General features: G+C 50.7%; 2 protein-coding genes across 3 annotated transcripts in view; both read right to left on the bottom strand.

The window, feature by feature from the left end:
- SCN2B (sodium voltage-gated channel beta subunit 2) overlaps nucleotides 1-19384 on the bottom strand; it is a 64064-nt gene that overhangs the window by 27970 nt on the left and 16710 nt on the right. The gene's annotated exons all lie outside the window — the stretch shown is intronic.
- SCN4B (sodium voltage-gated channel beta subunit 4) lies at nucleotides 481-16337 on the bottom strand. Of its 2 annotated transcripts, none has more exons than XM_079956092.1 (5): nucleotides 15692-16337; nucleotides 7046-7206; nucleotides 6029-6275; nucleotides 5579-5705; nucleotides 481-4517 (listed from the first exon to the last, which is right to left on the bottom strand). In XM_079956092.1, exons 1-5 carry the CDS (start codon nucleotides 16296-16298, stop codon nucleotides 4427-4429), a joined length of 1233 nt encoding a protein of 410 aa, XP_079812218.1. In that variant the 5' UTR covers nucleotides 16299-16337; the 3' UTR covers nucleotides 481-4426. The 2 variants fall into 2 exon arrangements, with proteins under 2 accessions (XP_079812218.1, XP_079812219.1); XM_079956093.1 differs by lacking the exon at nucleotides 15692-16337 and adding an exon at nucleotides 9083-10102.

The raw sequence follows: 19384 nt of genomic DNA, 5'->3' as shown, positions 1-19384 counted from the left end.
AGTGCAGAAAGCCCAAAGAGAACATAGCTGGTCTCATAGGTTGAGCTTTGGACCCCGAAGTTCAGCAGCCCCAGGTGGCTGCTTCTTGTCCCATAAAATAGCCATTGTCCCCAGCAACTGTTCTCTTCTGCCCCAGAGCAGGAGCAGCAGACAAAGAGGGTAAGAAAATACAGCATTCCTTCCCCAAGCACAGGAGAGAGGGCCAGCTCTTGGAAATTTCCCAGTACAAATCTTGCCCCAGAGCATTCCAGAGTTTGGTGCCTCTGGAAATCCTTGCCCTTGCAAGTTACTTATTTTTCAGTGTGGGATCAGGAAGGCCTTGGCTCTCAGCCACGGAGGACGGCATGCATGTCTTGGCTCAGGTCAGAGAAAAAAGGATCAAGTGGATCTCTGCCTCTGCGTGTGTTTTAACACACATGCAAACCCAGTGTCATCGAGACACTTGCGCACACTCCAAAGAACAAAACGAAAGCAGCCCCAGTAGTAAATATAAAGGTTTTATTTCATTCACGGCAATGAAGCCAATTACAGCTCGAGAGTGCAAAAGAGAAGTCTTAAAGGCAACACGGGTTGCCGAAGGTGCACCTGTGCTTGGCCCAGCCTCTATGCTAGCCTGCCGCCTCCTCCTCCTCCTGGCGTGAGCGCATGCAGGCAGCGCCGGGCTTGCTCCAGCAGAGGCTGCCAGCCTCTTTGGAAAGGGAAGGAGGGCAGAGTGGGGAGGCCTTATGGCTGAAGCAGCTGGATCAGGAGGGAGAAAGAGGTCTGTTCAGATAGTCTCTTGTATTCGCAGAGGGAGCAAGGCGGCCGGGGGCGGGGGGGGGGGGCACGCATCAGCGCAAGACAGCTTGGTGATGGAAAGCCCTTGGTGGGGAAGGCAGGGCCTTGAGGGAAGCTGCAGGCAGGGTCAACCTCAGGGTCCTACTGTCAGGGGAAGAGCCACCAGGGGAGATGAACAGGCCTCCCTAGAGCCAGCACAGGACAATTGTCCCACCAGCTACTCTCGTGGGCAGGCTCAGGTTTTGCAGCAGAGTCTAGCTGGCCACTGCTCCTGGTGGCAACTTGCCCCCACCCTGGGGCAAAGGCTCAGCTTGAAATAAAAGCAGAGCTGGGAGGAACATGGGAGGGGAGGGGCCTCAGTGTTAGCCCAGCCCGGATGTCCTCCTGGGCAGAAGGTTCCCTGGCCAGTGCTGCCCCTCAACTTTTTCCTCCACCCTAAGCAGCTGGTGCCCCCTGCTGGGCTGCTCCAGGACTCCCATGGGAGCTCTGCCTGCAAGCCTGGCTCTGAACTGGAGCCCTTCCTTGGCCCTTCCAGGCTCCCACCTTCTGAAATTATTGCCAAATAATTTCGCAGACTGTGACTTCACCCACCTCCACCCGCCTGCTTAAGCAGATGGTTCAGAGGAGTGCAGGTGGAGGCGAGTGATAGTTTCTTTTTCTTTGGATTTGCTGTTACACCCAGTGAAGAGAATTCATTAACCTGAGGAATCTGGTTAATTTGTCCAACGCCAGCCCGCCCTGCCGGCTGCTGCTGCTGGCTCAGGCTGGGTTGCACTGTTATTGCTGTTCACACCTCCTTGCATTGGGGGGGGTCAGGGGGGAGGAGGAAAGAAAGCAGACATAGGAGCAGAAATCACAGCAGGATCCCGAAATGGGGGGATGGCATCTTTCCAAAGCTGGTGGGGTGTGGGGGGAAGAGCCAGGAAGCCAGTCACAGCCAGGAAGTCACTTGAGAGAGCTGAGGCCATCCATGTTTGCTGCCACAGCTGCTAAACTTCTTGCGCTCACTTTGCCGGCCTTCCTCCCACCCTAATAACACACACACACTTACAAAGCATCTGACAATGGTCATGAATCAAGCCTCCTTACACCCCAACCACACAGGGTAAGTTGATATCGTTACACATCGTATGGGAGACTGAGGCACGGATGAAGGATGTGACTATTTCAAAGGCACCCAAAAAGCGAGAGAGCGAACTCTGCTGCGGTAGGAGCTGGCCATTTCTCCTACTTCCCAGAAGAAATGGCATCTGTTCAGCCACTGTTCTGTGTGCATGCACACGAAAGCTCATACCAAGAACTAACTTAGTTGGTCTTTAAGGTGCTACTGGAAGGAATGTTTTTATTTTGTTTTGACACAGGAAATGTATCTCTTCAATGAGAAAAGGGAGTGGCGAGCGCCACCCAGAAGTGCCTCCCTCCTCCCCAAACCCTTGGGAGGTCAGGAGATTTGGACGCTGCCCTTGGCCAAATTCACCCAGACCACAATGCGGAGGAGGTGGCCTCTTGCAGGACAACATTGCGCAGGATTTGCAAACGCATAGCTTTCATTATTATTAGTTATTAGTGTTATTGATGCTAGTCCTCATGGTAAACAAAAAAAGCCTGTAAATTTCTGCCGTAAGCTCAAAATCAGCATGGATCTGGGTCCACTATCCTACAGAGTGCTGAGTTTTAATTTCTTCCCCCAGTTTAAACAGGGGAAGACAATGTTCCAAATTCTGAAAATGCCCAACTGAACCAAACACACAACGATGGGGATGCAGCTGTGAGGTTGCCATGCTTCTCTATCTGTGTCATTTTGCAGGATCCCCATTTTGCCTGGCTACAGGGAGATAGGTTTATATATATATTATTATCACAGAGGAGATATTAGTGGCTCTAGCAAGCCAGTGTGGTGGAGTGAGACCTCTGGGTTTAGGGCAGTATAATAATAATAATAATAATAATGATAATAATAGTGGTTAGAGTGTCTGATGAGGACCTGGGAGACCAATAAACGACCAATAAATAAAATACAGAACGGGTGATATCAGAGGGTTAGGGGTTCCAGGCCTCCCTCCACCCTTTGCCAGCAAAGAGGGACCAGGCTGCCCTGGGAGAGGGGAGCTTCCTGCAATGGGGGCTTTAGGGCTGCTGGGTAGACAAGGCCTTTTGGACCAAGTGTTTTGGTCATGATCCTGGCAAGACAATATAACCTGCAGATGGATGCAAGCCTTGCAAGGTTCCCACCAGAGTTGCTCCTGACTGGCCAGACAGAAGAGACTTCCTTCCTCTTCTCCCAGCAGGAAGCCCAGGAGAGGGGGAGGGATGTGGAGCAAAAAGGCAGACCAGCAAGGAGGGGAGGGGAGGGCCAGGGAATTGGCTTACTTCACACTTAAGGACTTGACAGCTCCAAGGTGGTCCAAAGGCCTGAAACAAGAAGCGAATCTCCTGGCTCTCGTCATCTCCTCTCTCACCAGGAGATTGGGAGAAGGAGCCAATGCAAGTAAGTTGGGACCAGGACTGTGAGTTCAGGAGCCCCAGGCTCACCAGTTGGCTTGAAAAGAGGCTGCCTAGGAAAAGGTGCCATTCCTCACGACAGTGTGGCATCTGAGAGCAGAGCAAGGGAACCACCATTCTGGGTGATGCAAGAGCCCTGGGGTCTGCAGGTGGGGAACACCACTTCAGGAACCCCAGCCCCGGAGGGGGTGCAGCATGAGCAGTGAGAGCCAGGCTGCTTCTCTTATCCCCCTCAGCCTCACAAGCGTTAAACAAAACAAACAAAAAATATTGTGAAGCTGTTGTGGAAGGTGGGTGGGTGGGCAGGCAGTAGTGGTGACAGAGCAGCAGGCTCCAGGTGCAATTTGCAGCTCATCCACTCTCCCACCCGCTCCAGGATGCAGGAAAGATGACAAAATCCAGCAGCGGTACAAGCAAAATGGCGCCTGGCTCCCAGTGGTACTTCAAACTCCTATTGCCTGTGCAAGTTCTGTCCCAGCAGTGTTGGCCCTCCCATCCTTTAGAAATGAGCCTTGGCTTCTGTGAGAGGCTGGCAGGGTGTAGTGGTTAAGAGTGGTAGCCTCGTAATCTGGGGAACCGGGTTCGCGTCTCTGCTCCTCCACATGCAGCTGCTGGGTGACCTTGGGCCAGTCACACTTCTTTGAAGTCTCTCAGCCCCACTCAACTCACAGAGTGTTTGTTGTGGGGGAGGAAGGGAAAGGAGAATGTTAGCCGCTTTGAGACTCCTGAAGGGGAGTGAAAGGCGGGATATCAAATCCAAACTCTTCTTCTTCTTCCCCTGGATCACAGCCCATCTGTATCAGCTGGTTGCCCTCTGCCCAGGAGGAGAACCAAGTCCTTGGCACTACGCCCACCTGCCAGCCCAGGCTCTTGCATTGAAGATGCCCAAGCTCACACCTACGGAATCCCACCTGGCAGCATCCTCATTCCTGGTGGCTTAAGAACTACCTGAGCACACAGCCCCTCCTCCCCCCGGCCTGCCTGTCCAATGCCTGCAGTCTTATCTGAGAAGCAGTGCTGGTTGCAGCCAACTGTGTAATATAGTCATGTGTCTCAAGCATCAATCATTTGGAAATGGTCGACTCTCCTCCTCTTCCTCCTGGGCCTGGATTTCAAGGCCTCACAGGTCACCGGTTCCACAGCGGCCTCAGGCCTTTGGGGCGGATTTCTGTTCTGTTTTGGAGCCGGCTAGCCCATTCTCTGTGTTGTCATTTGCTGAAGAAGTCACAAGACACTCTCTGCGGAGAACAAGAAAGAGGCTAACTATCACTGCTCCCAGAAGCGCATCCTCTCCTCCTCCACCACCACAGCCTGCTTCACCCTTCTTCTATGCAATGGCGGCCCCGAGGTGGGGAAGTCTTCCCATTCAGCAAGCAGGCCTCCCAGAGACATAAACCACCCTCAGGAGGTCTGGGGCTCAACAGGGCTTGCAACAGCAGCCCAGGGTGGGACAGGGACAAGATGGCTTCCAGGAAGGCAAGGAATCCCTTCACCCCAGTGATACTCCAAAGAAAGAAGCCACGCAAGCTGCCTACGGTGGGATGTGAAACACAAGAGCAGTCAAGTACAACATTCCTAGAATGAACATGTTTACACATGGGGAGAAATGTTTGTCCAGCCAGCAGGTAAACTTCCTGTTTCCTTCTGGGCTGGGACAGACTTCCTCTGCATGTGACTAGAAGTGGGCGTGGCCTCACCTGTGCAGGTAATGACAAAAGCACAGGGCAAGGCAGCCATCTCTCTCTCTTTCACTACATGCATCAAAGAAGCAACATCTGCTTAGCCAAAGATGCTCTCTTTCCTTCCAAGAGAGGACAGAGGGACTGTCTCCTTATAAGATAGTTTCCAGGTGTATGTTACTTTTCTAAGCTAAATCTGCCTTCTGGGATCCAAGTGTGAACAGAATGTGAGTAAACTCTTTTTATACTTTTATAGAAGACTGTGTCGTGTCTTATCTTTTTGAGGGAATAAGGGGAAAATACCAGAACAGTTATTATAGAGGCTTTAGCGAGCCTGAGCTAACGCATCCGCTGTAAGTTTAAAAAGGGGGATGTTACTCTGCTAAATTGTGAACTTGTTTACACAAGTTGGAAAGGCTATAACCGAACAATATATCCTCTCCTGCATCCCTGAACATTCCCACACCTACACCATGCTGGAACCCACATGCTGTGTGCCATACTGGGCCCCACTTTGCTCAGGGCCTTCCAGCCCCTCTGGTGAAAGGGAGCCTCTCAGGAGACCCAGTCTCTGCTCCCAAGGGGAAGTGGGCAGGGAATGGGAAGCCAACCACACTCACTTCTCCCGTGTCTTCTTGAGAATGAAGAGGATGAGTTTCTTGATCAACATGATGAGGACCAGGAGTCCAATGACACCCCCAACGACTGACACGATGATCAGGGTTAGCGTGTTGTCCTTCTTCTCCACTGGGGAAGGGAGCAGATAGGGAAGGGTGAGGCAAGAGGGGCCCCGGGTGGTAGGGTGCCCCCTGCCTGCACATCCATGCCAGGCTGTGCCATGAGCCAAGGAAGGGGCTTCAAGCATCCCCTTCTCTCCCTCTCTGCCTCCCCAATATGGCAGCTGTTGGGTGAGATGCAGCCTCCATGCCTTATACATGTGAGGAGGACCCAGCTTGTCTCACCACCCATTGCCAGGGCTGAGAAAGGAGTCCCGACACAACCCCTTGGCAAAAGGAGCAGCTGGTCCCCTGTGGCCCCCAATGGCTGCCCTGGTGGCAACTGGTACTTACTTTCCACGACCACTTTGAGTGTGATGGTGGCACTATGGTTGGCATTCTTCTCCTTTGGGTTCTTAACAAAGCAAGTGTATTTCCCAGAGTCACTGAACTCTGCAAAGAGGAGCAGGAGGGAGACGTTGAACTCCCGGTTATCCTTGCTGAGGGCCATATCAGTTGGCATCTCGTACTTGATGAGAGACCTGTACTCGGGATAGGGCTCTGGCTTGGAGTCTTTGTTCTTGATGATTCCTTTGAATATCTGCAGCAAGGAAAAACCAAAGAGCAAAGGGTCTAGTGGTCCAGAAGAAGCTTCCCCTGATGGGTCAAATAGTCAGGGTTGGGGTGGGGAAAGAGCTGCCTGATGCATTAATTATCATCATCATTTAATCACATACATGTGATTAAATACATGTGTCTCAAGGTGATATAAAAAAACAACAACCCAGCAGAAACACTTAAAAACAGCAATAAGAGTTAGAACAAAGACCCATTTACCCAGCTGGGAATGTCTGCTGGAACAAAAGTATCTTGCAGGGTTTCCAGAAGATGGGCAGATGTCCTGTCTCAAAAGGGAAGCTGTTCCACAGAGCGGGACAGCCACACTCAAGAGCCCTGCTCCATGTTATACATCAGCTCAAAGTGCACAGCTGAAAGGGGGCCGGTTTCTCAGGACAGCCAAAACTGCCAAGGAGAGACTGCCTCCGTTTGGAAGCTCCTGAAGGATGCTCTGGGGATAACAGATCTACCGGGTGGGAAGCGACCTTTCTCCACCTCCCTTGTGACCATGGCTGAGACAGGAAGGGGTGGGCAGCAGATGGTCACAGTTCTGTGTGAGAGCTGTTATACATGGAAGGAATTAGGCCTTCACTCATCACTTATTAAGACACGTGTATTTTGCCTTTGTGTCCTTCAAATCAGCAAATAATAAAAGCAGTAAAGTTACACCATTGGCTATTAATGAGACTCATCATGATGCCTTTCCACTTTGCTATCCAACCCCTCGCCTGCAAAGTGTAGTAAGCCACACACTTCAGTGCTATTGCTGATCCACGAGAAGTTGGCTCTCTCGATTCCGATGCAAGAGGTGAATGTGCAGGGCAAGAGGACATCCGTGCCATTCTTTACATAGATAACAGCCGCCTTGCCCACCGAAACCTCCAAGGCAAGTGTCACAGAGCAGAGCTGAAGGCCTAAGGAGGAGAAAGCAGAGGCACGTTGACTGTAATGTGGTTCTGCTGGGGAAGACTCTGGGCACTTCCAGACTGTAGCTGTTTGGGGGTGAAATTCGGCAGCACAGTGGCAAGTACAGGCTGCGCTGCTATAGTTGCTTGGGAGTTCTTGTGCAAGAAACCCACTTGCCCCAAAGATCAGACTTTTTGCCATAAGGAAATTGATTAGAAGATGCATTGGACAGTATGGGCTAACACTTGCTTTGGTGAAATGTCATCTGACCTCCCCAGGAACAAATTAGGGTGGACACACATTAAATTGCCAATGTCATCTAATCTTCCTGCAAATCAATCAGAATGAATGCTCAGTAAACAGGCTGTCTGGAAGTGCCCTCTTTTCCTCCACACACCTCCAGAGAGGAAAGCAGAACAGCTGATATCCATCACCACCAAGCAGGAAGCCCTCCCCAATGATGGACGTAGGTGATGTGGGATTTCCAGTCAAGAACACAAATGCATGATTGCCAGACAGGCGCATGAGCAACTGACATGCATAGAGTTCCAGAATTAATATAGAAGGGACTGTATGAAGTCATTTCTTTAATGCTTTGGTGGGAATTTCTAACAAAGGAGACAATCTGATGTATTTCCTCCCTGTCTGACCTCTCTCTCTTCTTTCAAGCCGGTGATGTGAGTACATGCATACATGCCTGAGCTCTGCTCAAAGCCCAGATGCCATTATAGAAACTAATTTTGTATTTTGTAGCTGATTTTTAACTGCATACAATATTGATGTATTTGCTGCCTGCACTGAAATGTAAGGAAACCTTTTTGTTCATCTTGCTAAAACGTGTGGTTCATTCCTAGTAATGGGGACAAAGAAAGGAAGGTCAGCAGACCACAAATAAATGGGGATAAAAGGTGTAATTGCCTAATTCCTAGCTTCTAGTAAGCTGCAAAAATGAATAAATGTTGCAGCCTGTTTACTCTCATATTTCTCCCACACATGTGGGACAGGAAGTTTAAATTTTAACTTACTAATTTAGTCCTCAATCCATCTCTATCAGGTGAGCAGAAGGAGCTGCCTTCCACCAGGGAAGCGGCTATTTGTCCATATAGTTGTGTCGACAATACTGAACTAGATAGACCAAAGGGTCTGGCTCAACGCAAAGCAGCTTCCAATATTCTTACGACCTCAGGCAGAAAATGATTTCTTTCATCACTTGCTAACTGCCATCCTTTTAGCTGGAGATGTCCAGGGTTTCCTCCTGAGGCCTTCTGCATGTAAAACATGAGGTCTATCATTGAGTTATGCCAGATACCAACCCAGAGTACATCCATGGTGATAAGTACACACACCCAAACAGTTTTCACCCAGTATTTGGCAATTGCCAGTGCACCAGTATTAGTGGGTGAAATGGGTGAAATGGGGACTCTGCAGCCAGCACAGGTGGGGTTAGTGGCAGGAAGTGGCCACCCTGCCCAAGGAGCACTGGCTACCACAGAGTTCAACCTGTACAGGTCTCTTACAACAAACTGGCATGCCTTAAATGAAGAGGTTTACAGCCACCACAGAGGGTGTTTAACACTAGCCTAAAGTCACCCGAAATAGTCAGGGAGGCCACATGACAGAGTGTCTCAGAAGATGTTTTCTAGACAAAGAACATGTTGACCAGAAGAACTGGATTTTCATTGAAATGATGTAATGTTTCCTTCACAAAGAAAATGAACACACACACACACACACACACACACACACACACAGATGAAGAACATATTTTTCTTTGGCCAAGAACACACCCTTGTGCCAAGTATGTGCTGATCACCCTAAGCTAGGCAGATGCAAGCCTAAGACTTGATCACAGCATCAAAAGCCCTCCAACAAATGTGGACATACCAGGGTATGTTCTGAAGGGATATGAGGCCACCACCTTGCTGAAGCTAAGCATGTTTGGGTCTGGTCAGTGCCATGGATGGGTGACCTCCTGGGCAGCTCATGGGTTCCATAATGGAAGAGAGGCAGGGTATGAATGCTAAGAAAATAGAAATAAAAAGCCTGTTGACAGCTGACCAGCAAGGCAAAAAAAAGGCCACATGTCCATTAGAAACTTGTTCACTGGAATGTTATCTAAAACAACCAGAAGACTGAACACTTGTTCAACAAATGGCATTAATGAAGAATACTGGAACTGAGGCCAATGGGCAGAAGCTCCACCAAGACCAAGGACCCTTTAGCTACCTGCCCTCTGAGTCCTGCCTGACTGCCCCTCACAGCTCAAGTACCCAAATTCTTCTGGGGAAAGGTGCCACTAAAATACTTAAGAGACTTCAGAGTTGAAGATGATATGCTTAGGAACATTCAGGGAAGTGTTAATCTCATCATTGTTAAATCAGTCTGTAGGCTGTGTTCAAAGTGAAAGCACTGTAAACCGCAAAGTCTATAACTCTGTAAGCTGTCATATGCGCTATTAGGATAAATAAAAAGCTGACTGTTTAAAGTTTCAAGCTGCCTCTTAGAGCTATTTTTCCCCTTCTTCCCTCCAGCACTTAAGTGTTCCAAACATACAGTGTCAGCTCAGGGTCCATTCTCATCAAAAAGGTTGCAATCCTTCTTTGGGGCCCTAATTTAGAACCTGCAAGAGGGGGGTCACACCACACAGCATGAGAATGCAAGAAGAGCCTGATGATTCCTGCATTACAGGGGGGGGGTGGCTCTCAGGGGTCCCTTCCAACTCTGCAATTCTATGATTCTATGCATCGTCATCCCAATGGCTCATCTAGCCCAGCATCTTGTCCTCACAGTGGCAACCAGATGCCCAGGGTTCTCCAATGTTTCAGGCAGGGGTCTTCCCTACCTGGAGAGGCCATTGGAGATTGAGCCTTGAACCTTCTGCATGCAAAGCAGGGGCTCTGCTTCTCAGCTACGGCCCTTCACTTCCCCAGGGGTCCTCTGCAGAGGAGCGGGCATGGCTCATCCTTAGCCTGTCCTCCTACATCAGGAGCTTCTTCTAAGCTCTGTAAAATGAGCACAGCTCTGTCCATCTCTTGATAGGCCTGCAAGGGGGATCTGCAGTTGTCACATATGGGGAAATCAGTGACTGTTGCTTAAGATGACACAAGGTAAAGCATTGGAGAATCTGAGCATCCTGCCTTGTGGATACCCAGAAATGAGATCCACCTCTGTAAGAGATGTGGAAATGGGAGCATGAAAGTGCAAGATGCTCCTGAAGACATCTTTCCCCCCCCCAAAAAAAACCCCTATCTCAGAGTTTTTTGCACACCTGCATGCTACCTACCCTCAGTATTTGCTAGTTAGCCCCCCCAAACAGGCTTCATCTCTTATGTGCTGTTTGTCCCCACCAAAGATATCTGGGCAGCCTAGTCTCTTTGGAAGATAGCGTTGCCTTTGGTGCTGCAGCTGACAGATGACCTTCAGACTGCCAGCTTCAGAGCTGCTGCATCAGGCAACTTGCATCTCTCTCTCCCCGCATCTTCTCATATATATTAACAAAGCAGAGAGAGAAAGGAAGCAAAGGGAACGCATAAGGTTCTCTCTCACTAGTTCCCCCACAGCTTTGGTCCTGGGCACCCACTCAAGAGGGGCCCAGCTGATGAAGAGATTCCAGAGTCCCCAGATCTTCAGTGCGAACAAGTATCAGGAACTGGGATTGATGCAGTTGCTAAGCTGTGCGCCATCACATCCTCTGCTGCACGTGCCTCAACCTCCGTGCTGGAGTGCTCTCTATCCAGCTTGCCTCCTAACAGAGCCTGGAAAAGTGGACTCCCTTTGTCCAAGAACAGACCAGAGGCCAGCCCAGCAAGACTATAGATTTGAAGAGGTCCTGTGGCCCGAGCCAAATAATTGTCCTGCAAACCCTCTGGCTGTACAACTGTGTGCTCTTTGGGGGCCAACAGAGCAACTACCCTCTGAAGTATCTCACCACACTCCAACCAGCAAGTCAGCACCTACAAAGTCTCTTCCGCCCTCAGAGCTCAGTGCAAGGAGCCCAAAGGAAGGGCGCCACCTACAGCATCATAACCCTAACTGCAGGAATCCCCTTGGCAGCACAGTGGGCCTCAATGCTTTTGCCCGCTTGCTATGGCTTTGAGGGAACTGACAGGAGAACAAGGCAGCTGCAGAACAAGCCAATGCTCTGAGAGTTGGGAGCTTGCCTGTTGCAGAAGAGAATGTATCCAGATGAATCTGGCTTGGTGCTTCTGGAAGACTGCAGAAGGATCCCAGGCCAGGCCCAGGAGCTGGAAACCCAGTCTGATGACCCTTGCCAATTCCCTGGCCTGCTCCACTACTTTGGGCTTCAATCCAGCCATGACCAGCACTTTGTGACAGCTCCTTTCTGCATTTCTAACCAGCAGCAGCAGCAGTAGCCAGCCAGCCATTGACTCCAGCCTACCAATGGAGTCAATGATGAAAGGTGGTATGAAAATCTATTAAATAAACAAAAGGATAAAAAGGTAAAAGGGAGCTAAAAGGAAGCAGATTTTGGGGCTCCTTGGGTCAAGGATTAAGTGGTACCTTCAGGAGCATCAGGAAGATCTCAGTGGCAGAGCAACTGCACTTCAAACCAAAGGTCTGAGGTTTAATCTCTAGCATCTCCAGGTAGGGCCAAGAGACTCCTTTGCCTGAAATCCTGGAGAGCCACTCAATGCAGAGAGACACAATACTGAGCTAGATGGAGACCAAGAGCCTGAGTCTGTATAAAGGCAGCTTCCTATATTCTCCAGACAGGGCTAGGAGCCTGCAGCTGCCACCTGCATAGTGTGAGCTGCCTTTCTGAAGCCAGCAGCTTCCAAAGTTTCCAGGAGGGCCACAGGAGGCCTCCCTTCTTCCAGGAAAGGGCTGCTGAGCAACCAGTTCCATTAGGAGGAACAACCTGCCCAGGCCTCCTCCTGCAAACGGAATGGATGGGGGCCTCCTGGGGCCTCATCATCTCACTGCAGCTTCTGCCAGAAAGACTCTCAAAGAGCGTAGCAAGTCATCCTGGGGCCATGAGCCACCCCAGAAGAGCTAGGGAGCCTCAGAGCCAGGGCCAGCCCCCAAATAGCAGAGGCACAATCACAGGACACATGCGTAGTCCCTGCAGCTCATTGATGCAAGGTCTGCCTTCTGGATCCCCCAAGAAACCCAGTGCTGAGATTAGTAAAGCAAACAGAAATCAGATCATTCCATTGTGACCCTTCCTTGGCCCCTCTCCCTCCATTTCTTTTTTTGCAACTTGGTGATAATGTTTAAACAGGGAGGTAGCCAATCTCACTCTGTAAAACACCACAGACAATGGTGGTGCAATTAATCATACAGCGACCAAGGCAGACCAAGGGAGGCTAAAGAACTGGAGTGACTCCCCACTTGCCTACCGTGAAGCTCTGGGGTGGCCAAGTCAGTCAACATTTACTCTGCACAGCATAGGCAAGGATTAAATGCTATTTATTTTATTAGACAAATGATATAGCACTTTCCATAGGAAAATACTGAAGTTGTGTAAAACCACAATGAACCATGGATATCTATCTAGTTCCATTAAAAAAACTCAAATCATATTGATCAATGGTAAGCATAGCTAGGTCACATTTCAGAAAAAGCATGTGTGAAAAATAGGTTTGGAGCCAGCATCACAGGACTGATACAGCTGGCTCTTGCCTGATAATAACAGGGATGGAATTCCTTCCACAAGGCAGGAGATGCAGCAGTGCTGTAAATGCCCTGCTCCTCCTGATCACGGAGTGGGCACCCTCTATGAGGCACCCGCCGTTGCTAAACTGGCCAGCTTGTTTTATTGCCCACAGCCCAAAAGCCTCTGCAGGATCGCAGAAGATATTTGGAAGTAATCGTAGCAATGCCCCGTAACATTTCACTGTTCCATAGGGAAAGCAGGGTCTTGATAGAATAACCAACTCTACCCACTGGGAAATCCCCCCAGAGCATTCAGGAATCCATTAGCCTGTGTGGAAGGACCATTCTAAGAGGTCCCCACCCCTGCAGGGAGAGACAGATGCCATAAGCCCAAACTTTACCAGGGAGTGGTCTGACCATGACAATAGGATCCCTTACCTTCAGATAACCCATTTTCTCACATGGACCCAACTGAGGCTATGCCTTGCATTATGCATTATGCATTGGACCAGTGATATTTTGGGCCAGCCCCATGGTTGCTAAAGAGGCCATGAAGTCCCAAGTAGAGCAAGAGGTATCCTTGATGTGACTGCTGAAGTCACCCAGGACCACCATTCTGGGCTTTTGAGACTACCTCGGACATCTCTGGGCAGCTGAGCGAGTTGCTGTGCGTCAGCTGTCTCTATGGCCCAATACCAGAAGCAGGCCCTCTAAACCAGATTCAAGACAGAGCAGTTTTGTGGTGCAGGAGATGGATGCTCAAAGGACCATGACAAACTTGCCCCGCCCCCTTCCTCCAAAAAACCCTCCCGCCTGGGTTGGTGCTGCACTAAGTGCCTGGGCAACAGAGCTGAGTCAGGTTACATACCTTCCAGCATTTCTCCGATGAAAATAGGGATGTCCCATTCCATAATTATAATTTTACTATTTATACCCCACACATCTTATTGGGTTGCCCCAGCTACTCTGGGCAGCTTCCAACATATATGAAAACATAATAAAACATTAAACTTTTTAAAAAAAAACCCTTCCCTATACCCTATACCCCCTGTTCAGACGGCTCAGGGTCAGATAACTCCATACCCTCCAACATTTCTCCAATGAAAACTGGGATATCCTAAGGGAAAGTGGGACATTCCGGGATCAAATCAGAAACTGGGACGGCTTCTCTAAATCAGGGATGTCCCTGGAAAACAGGGACACTTGGAGGGTCTGAGGTTATTCAAGTTACCTGGGGCTAAGCCATCCAGGGCTTTAAAACTTAATTTTGAACTGGGCTCAGAAATGAACAGGAAGGCAGTGCAGCTGTTCCCTATGACTGGAAGCCAACGCACACAGTCCTGGCTCCCATCAATAGTCTGGCTGCAGCACGCCAAACACTTAGCAGTTTCAATCCCGTGTTGAGCACGCTACAGTCATCCAAACATGGCATCACTAAGGCACACATGGCCAGATCCGTCATTTCAAGGGGCAGATGCAATGGGCACACCAGCCTAACTTGTTCAGAAGCACTCCTAGCTGCAGCAACCACCTGAGCATCCAGGTTTAAAACTGAGTCTGGGAGCATGGCTAACATGCAAGAGCACCCCATTCAAGACAGGTCACACTCTGGTACCTGGACTGGCCATTCAACTTGACCAGGAGCATGGAAGACCTTTGCCATCTCTGGGTTGCGTTTCCATTGACTTGCCCACCCACATACTTGTGCTGCCTTGGAGCAGAATGCACAGGGAGTCAGGTACTGCCTGTTGACCTCCCCCTAGAGAGGCCATCAGTAGGCTTGGTGGTGGCTATGTTCCACCTCCACCTCTGAATACCAGTTCAACTCCAGTCCTGCTTGTGGGTTTCCCAGAAGAGACATCTGGTTGGCCAACGTGGTCTGAACTAGATGGGTCCCCCTTGGCTTGATCCAGCAGCAGGGAGCATTTTTAATGTTCTGACGCTGACTCTGAAAGTGGGCTCAGAGTACGGGCATCATGCCTAAATTATTGACCAATGGCCTGGTCTTGGGTCTGGGGACTTTGCTGTTCCCAGGTCCCAATGGGTCAAAGAGCAGGGAGCTCAGAGCAGGAGCAGGAGCAGGTTTGCCCCACAACCACAAGATGGGAGGGCGGTAGAGCCAGTTTTCCTTTGCTTTGAACTAAAGGCACCCTTTATCAAAGTTCTTTTTCCTTAGGCACTGGTGTGTGTTATCTTGAACCTATACACTGTTTAATATACCTATTCCAGTACGATTTTAAATAAAAATAGAAGAAATAATAATGATTTTTTTTTAAAGATGAGGAGATGGGCTTCCAGGCAGACTGGAGCTCCAACGGGGAGGAGACAGGAGCCTGTCCCAACAGAGCAGAGCAGAAGCAAATGTTGCCTCCCCCCGCCCTGCCGCCGCACTCAGGAGTCGGAGGATACGGAGCTGCAGTTTGGACAGCAGCAGTTTCTTCCTTGCAAGGGAGCCCCAGCGGCACTGCGGGTGCGGGTGGCCAGGATGTCCTGCTGGGGCCCCGAGCTGCTGCAGTTGCTCCCGGGGAGGGGGCTATCCGCCGAGTCCTCCGGGCCCGGAGAAAGCCGGTGTGTTGGCGTGGGGAGGGGGGCGGTGTTTCGTAGCCAGGCTCCCGCAGCCAAGTTGCTGGCAGGCGCCCACTTTGCTCCAGCCGCCCAGATGCCGGCGCGGTCCTCTTCGGGGTGGGAGGCGCCCCTGCTTTGCGGTGTGGCACACCGCCCGGCTCCCTCCAGCCCACTCTGCGCAGCTGAACCGGCAGCAGCTTTGCCTCTCCCTGCCCAGCCCGGGCGCGCCGCCTGCGGCAGGACCTGCGCCGGGTCCCCGCTCTCCACTCGCCTCCGCCGTTCCCTTCCCCGCCTGCCGGCCCCGCTACTTACCCACCAGGGCGACCCCCAGCCAGCCCCTGGCCCCGCCGCCCGCGCCCCCGGCCATCTCCTCGCCAGCTGCAGCGCCGCAGTGGCCTCTTCTTCCGGCCGGAGCGAGCGAGCGAGCGAGCCAGCGGTGTCCCAAGCGTGGCTCTCGCTCCGCCGCTGCCTGCCCTCGCTGCCAGGCTCCGCGGCTCTCTCGGGCTCCAAAAGTTGCCGCGCGCGCGACCCGCCCCCTCGAGCAGCCGCGCCTGGGAGGCTCCGAGGGGCGGAGGCAGCCGGCTCCGAGCTCGCCTTGGCGGGACCGCCTCCTCCGCAGCGAGCCCTGGACTGGACCGAGCGAGCAAAAAGCCTCTTTGCCCGGCCCGCGAGGCAGGCGAAAGTTGAGGGACCGGCCGGTAGGCAGCGCCGACAGGGCACGTCGATTGGAGCCCTGTCTGCAAGCAGGCAGGGAAGGATGTTTGCGTGGGTCACTTTTTAGAAATGCAGAGTACCTCCGCCGGAATGAGGACCCTAAAATCTGGGTCGGGACCAGTAAAAAGGACGAGAAGCTCGCTTCCTCGCCCTTGATGCCAGGGGCTCCCAAGCCAGTCTCTGCAGCCATGTCTGCCGGAAGCATCAGAGTGGGTGAAAGTCCTCCTTTATCAGGGCGATGTCCTTAGTCGACCCCCATCCCAAATGCCCTTGGGCATCCCAGTTAGTGGGTCCCACCCACCCACTCAGCATTGATCATGACAGGAGTATTCTAGCCCTTCTTTCTCACTGCAATGTGCCCATCCACACCTGAAGCCCACCTGGCCTCATCCCGGAGCTCTCTCTTCCTTATCAGCTGGCCTGGGTGAGAACAAGCTGCACAATATACTGTATAAAGGTAAAGGGACCCTTGACCATTAGGTCCAGTCGTGACTGACTCTGGGGTTGCGGTGCTCATCTCGCTTTATTGGCCGAAGGAGCCGGCGTACAGCTTCCGGGTCATGTGGCCAGCATGACTAAGCTGCTTCTGGCAAACCAGAGCAGCGCATGGAAATGCCGTTTACCTTCCCACCAGCGTGGTACCTATTTATCTACTTGCACTTTGACATGCTTTCGAACTGCTAGGTTGGCAGGAGCCGGGACCGAGCAACGGGAGCTCACCCCATTGCAGAGATTCAAACCGCTGACCTTCTGATTGACAAGTCCTAGGCTCTGTGGTTTAACCCACAGTGCCACCCGCGTCCCTTAATATATAGTATAGGCAGTTGTTCTTGTGACCAACCGGGTGGGTAGTGCTGTCCACTTCAGGACCAGCCCCACCATTAGGCAGGGTGAAGCAGCTACCAAAGAACAGGGATGATCATCATGAGATCGTGGTGGAGCAGCTGCCACAGGCCTTGTGGTGCAGCTGGCCAAGCCTGTCTTGCCCCCACATGCTTCTCTGGACCATTGGCCAAATAGCTTAAGAACATAACATAAAGGACACACTAAGTGCTGTGGGCTAAACCACAGAGCCAGGACTTGCCGATCAGAAGGTCAGTGGTTCGAATCCCCGTGATGGGGTGAGCTCCCGTTGCTTGGTCCCTGCTCCTGCCCACCTAGCAGTTCGAAAGCATGTCAAAGTGCAGGTAGATAAATAGGTACGGGAAGGTAAACGGTGTTTCCGTGTGCTGCTCTGGTTTGCCAGAAGCTGCTTAGTCATGCTGGCCACATGACCCGTAAGCTGTACGCCGGCTCCCTCAGACAATAAAGCAAGATGAGCGCCACAACCCCAGAGTCGGTCACGACTGGACCTAATGGTCAGGGGTCCCTTTACCTTCACCTTAAGAGCCCTGCAGGAACTGGTCCAGCATCCTGTTCTCACAGTGGCAATCCAGCTGCCCCTGGGCAGCCTGCCAGCAGGACCTATGCAAGAGCACTCTCCGCCTGCGTTTTCTAGCAACTGATTTTCAGAAGCATAAAGGGCTGTTAAGGCTAAAGAAGGACTCCAGCTTGTCCTACATGATCACTTCCCTCCAGGGTGTGGCATCCAGTTGCAGATGCCATCAGCAGAAGAGTAATGGGGATGGGCATCCATTAATGGATGGAGGCCCTCAATGACTTTGCAATTGTGCCGCCTCAGCAGCACATTAAGAACAGGAGCAGAGCCCCACAGCTGGATCAGACCACGTCATGTTCTCATAAGCAGGACATGAGTGCAGCAGCACTCTCCCAGATTCTGCTCCCCAGAGAACTGTCCTCCTATTCCTGCTCTCTGCTTTCCAGTTACTGACCCATGAGAGGAGTGTGGGATTTCCAGTCAAAATCACAAATGCATGATTGCCCAGACAGGCAGGTGAGGGGCTTACAGACATAGAGTTCCTGAATCATTATAGAAGGGACTGTGTGAGGTCACTTCCTTAATGCTTTGGTGGGAATTTCTAACAAAGGAGATAATCATATATACATCCTCCCTGTCTAAGCACTGTCTCTCTCTTCTTTCAAACCAGTGATGTGAGCAGACATACATGCCTGGGCTCTGCTTAGAGCCCAAACTCCATTTTGGAAACTATTTTTGTAGCTAAGAAACATTTCCCCCCACATACTACTCTTAGGTATTTGCTGCCTGCACTGAAATGTAAGGAAACCTTTTTGTTCACCCTACTAAAACATGTAGTTCATTCTTTGCAAAGGGGACAAAGAAGGGAAGATCAGCAGACCACAAATAAACAGGAATAAAAGATGTGATTGCCTAATTCCTAGCTTCCAGCAAGCAGCAAAAGTGCAGAAGAGTTTTTACTCTTCTCAAAGGGCTATTTACTGTCATATTTCTCCCACACACATGGGATAGGAGGTTTAAATTGAATTTACATATTTAATCCTCAGTCCATCAGGTAGGAGCTCTCCAATCATCCCAAGACTGCTAAGCTTAGTTGAGAGTGGTTGGTGAGGGACTGTTGTGTCACAAGGACAAAAATACCATTAGTGGCAACTAACCACAATGGCTGTATACTACCTCCACTGTCAGAGGAAGTGTGTTTCTGAATATTGGCTTTTGGGAATGACAAGCAGGAAGAGTGCTACTGTTGCATTCAGGGTCTGCTTTGCAGACTGTCCAGAAGGGACATCTCATTGGCTATTGTGAGAACAGGTTGCCGGACTAGTTGGGTCCCCTTTGGTCTGATCAAACAGCATATTTCCTTACCTTCTTATGTTAAAACAGAGGCAAATAATTCATTCAGCTTCTCTGTAATCTCATTTCCCCCCTTCAGCACACCTGTGACTCCCTTATTACCCAGAGGTCTAACCATCTCCCTAGCCTGTCTCCCAATTCTAATGTTTTTGGGCATAACTTCCATTTTCGGAAGGAAACCACATTGGCAACTCTCTTTTTCTTTTTCTTTTTTTTTACATGCCTTTTTCATTTTTCAGATTGCTACAAAACCAAATTGGAAATCAAGCAGAACTTTACAACTTCAAACAACAAAAAGTGCCCTGGCAAACGTACAGACTTGTATCACATGTTACAATAAAGTTTAATCATATTATTCGTCTCTCCACATTTGACAGCTCTCTTGATTCTGCTTGTTAACCACACTGACATTATTTTAGCCTTTGTTGTGCTGTTTCTGATTTGCAGTCTATATTTTAGCTGAGAAGATTCTATTTCCCCACCCACCCAGGCTTCTAGACCCCTTAAAGCACAGATCCTAGGCCAGGCCGGCTTGCTTCCCTGTCTCCCTGATGCAGTAA

Source organism: Podarcis cretensis, assembly GCF_951804945.1.
Source record: "Podarcis cretensis genome assembly, chromosome: 15".
NCBI classification, from domain to species: domain Eukaryota; kingdom Metazoa; phylum Chordata; class Lepidosauria; order Squamata; family Lacertidae; genus Podarcis; species Podarcis cretensis.
This window is presented reverse-complemented; position numbering and strand designations above follow the sequence as displayed.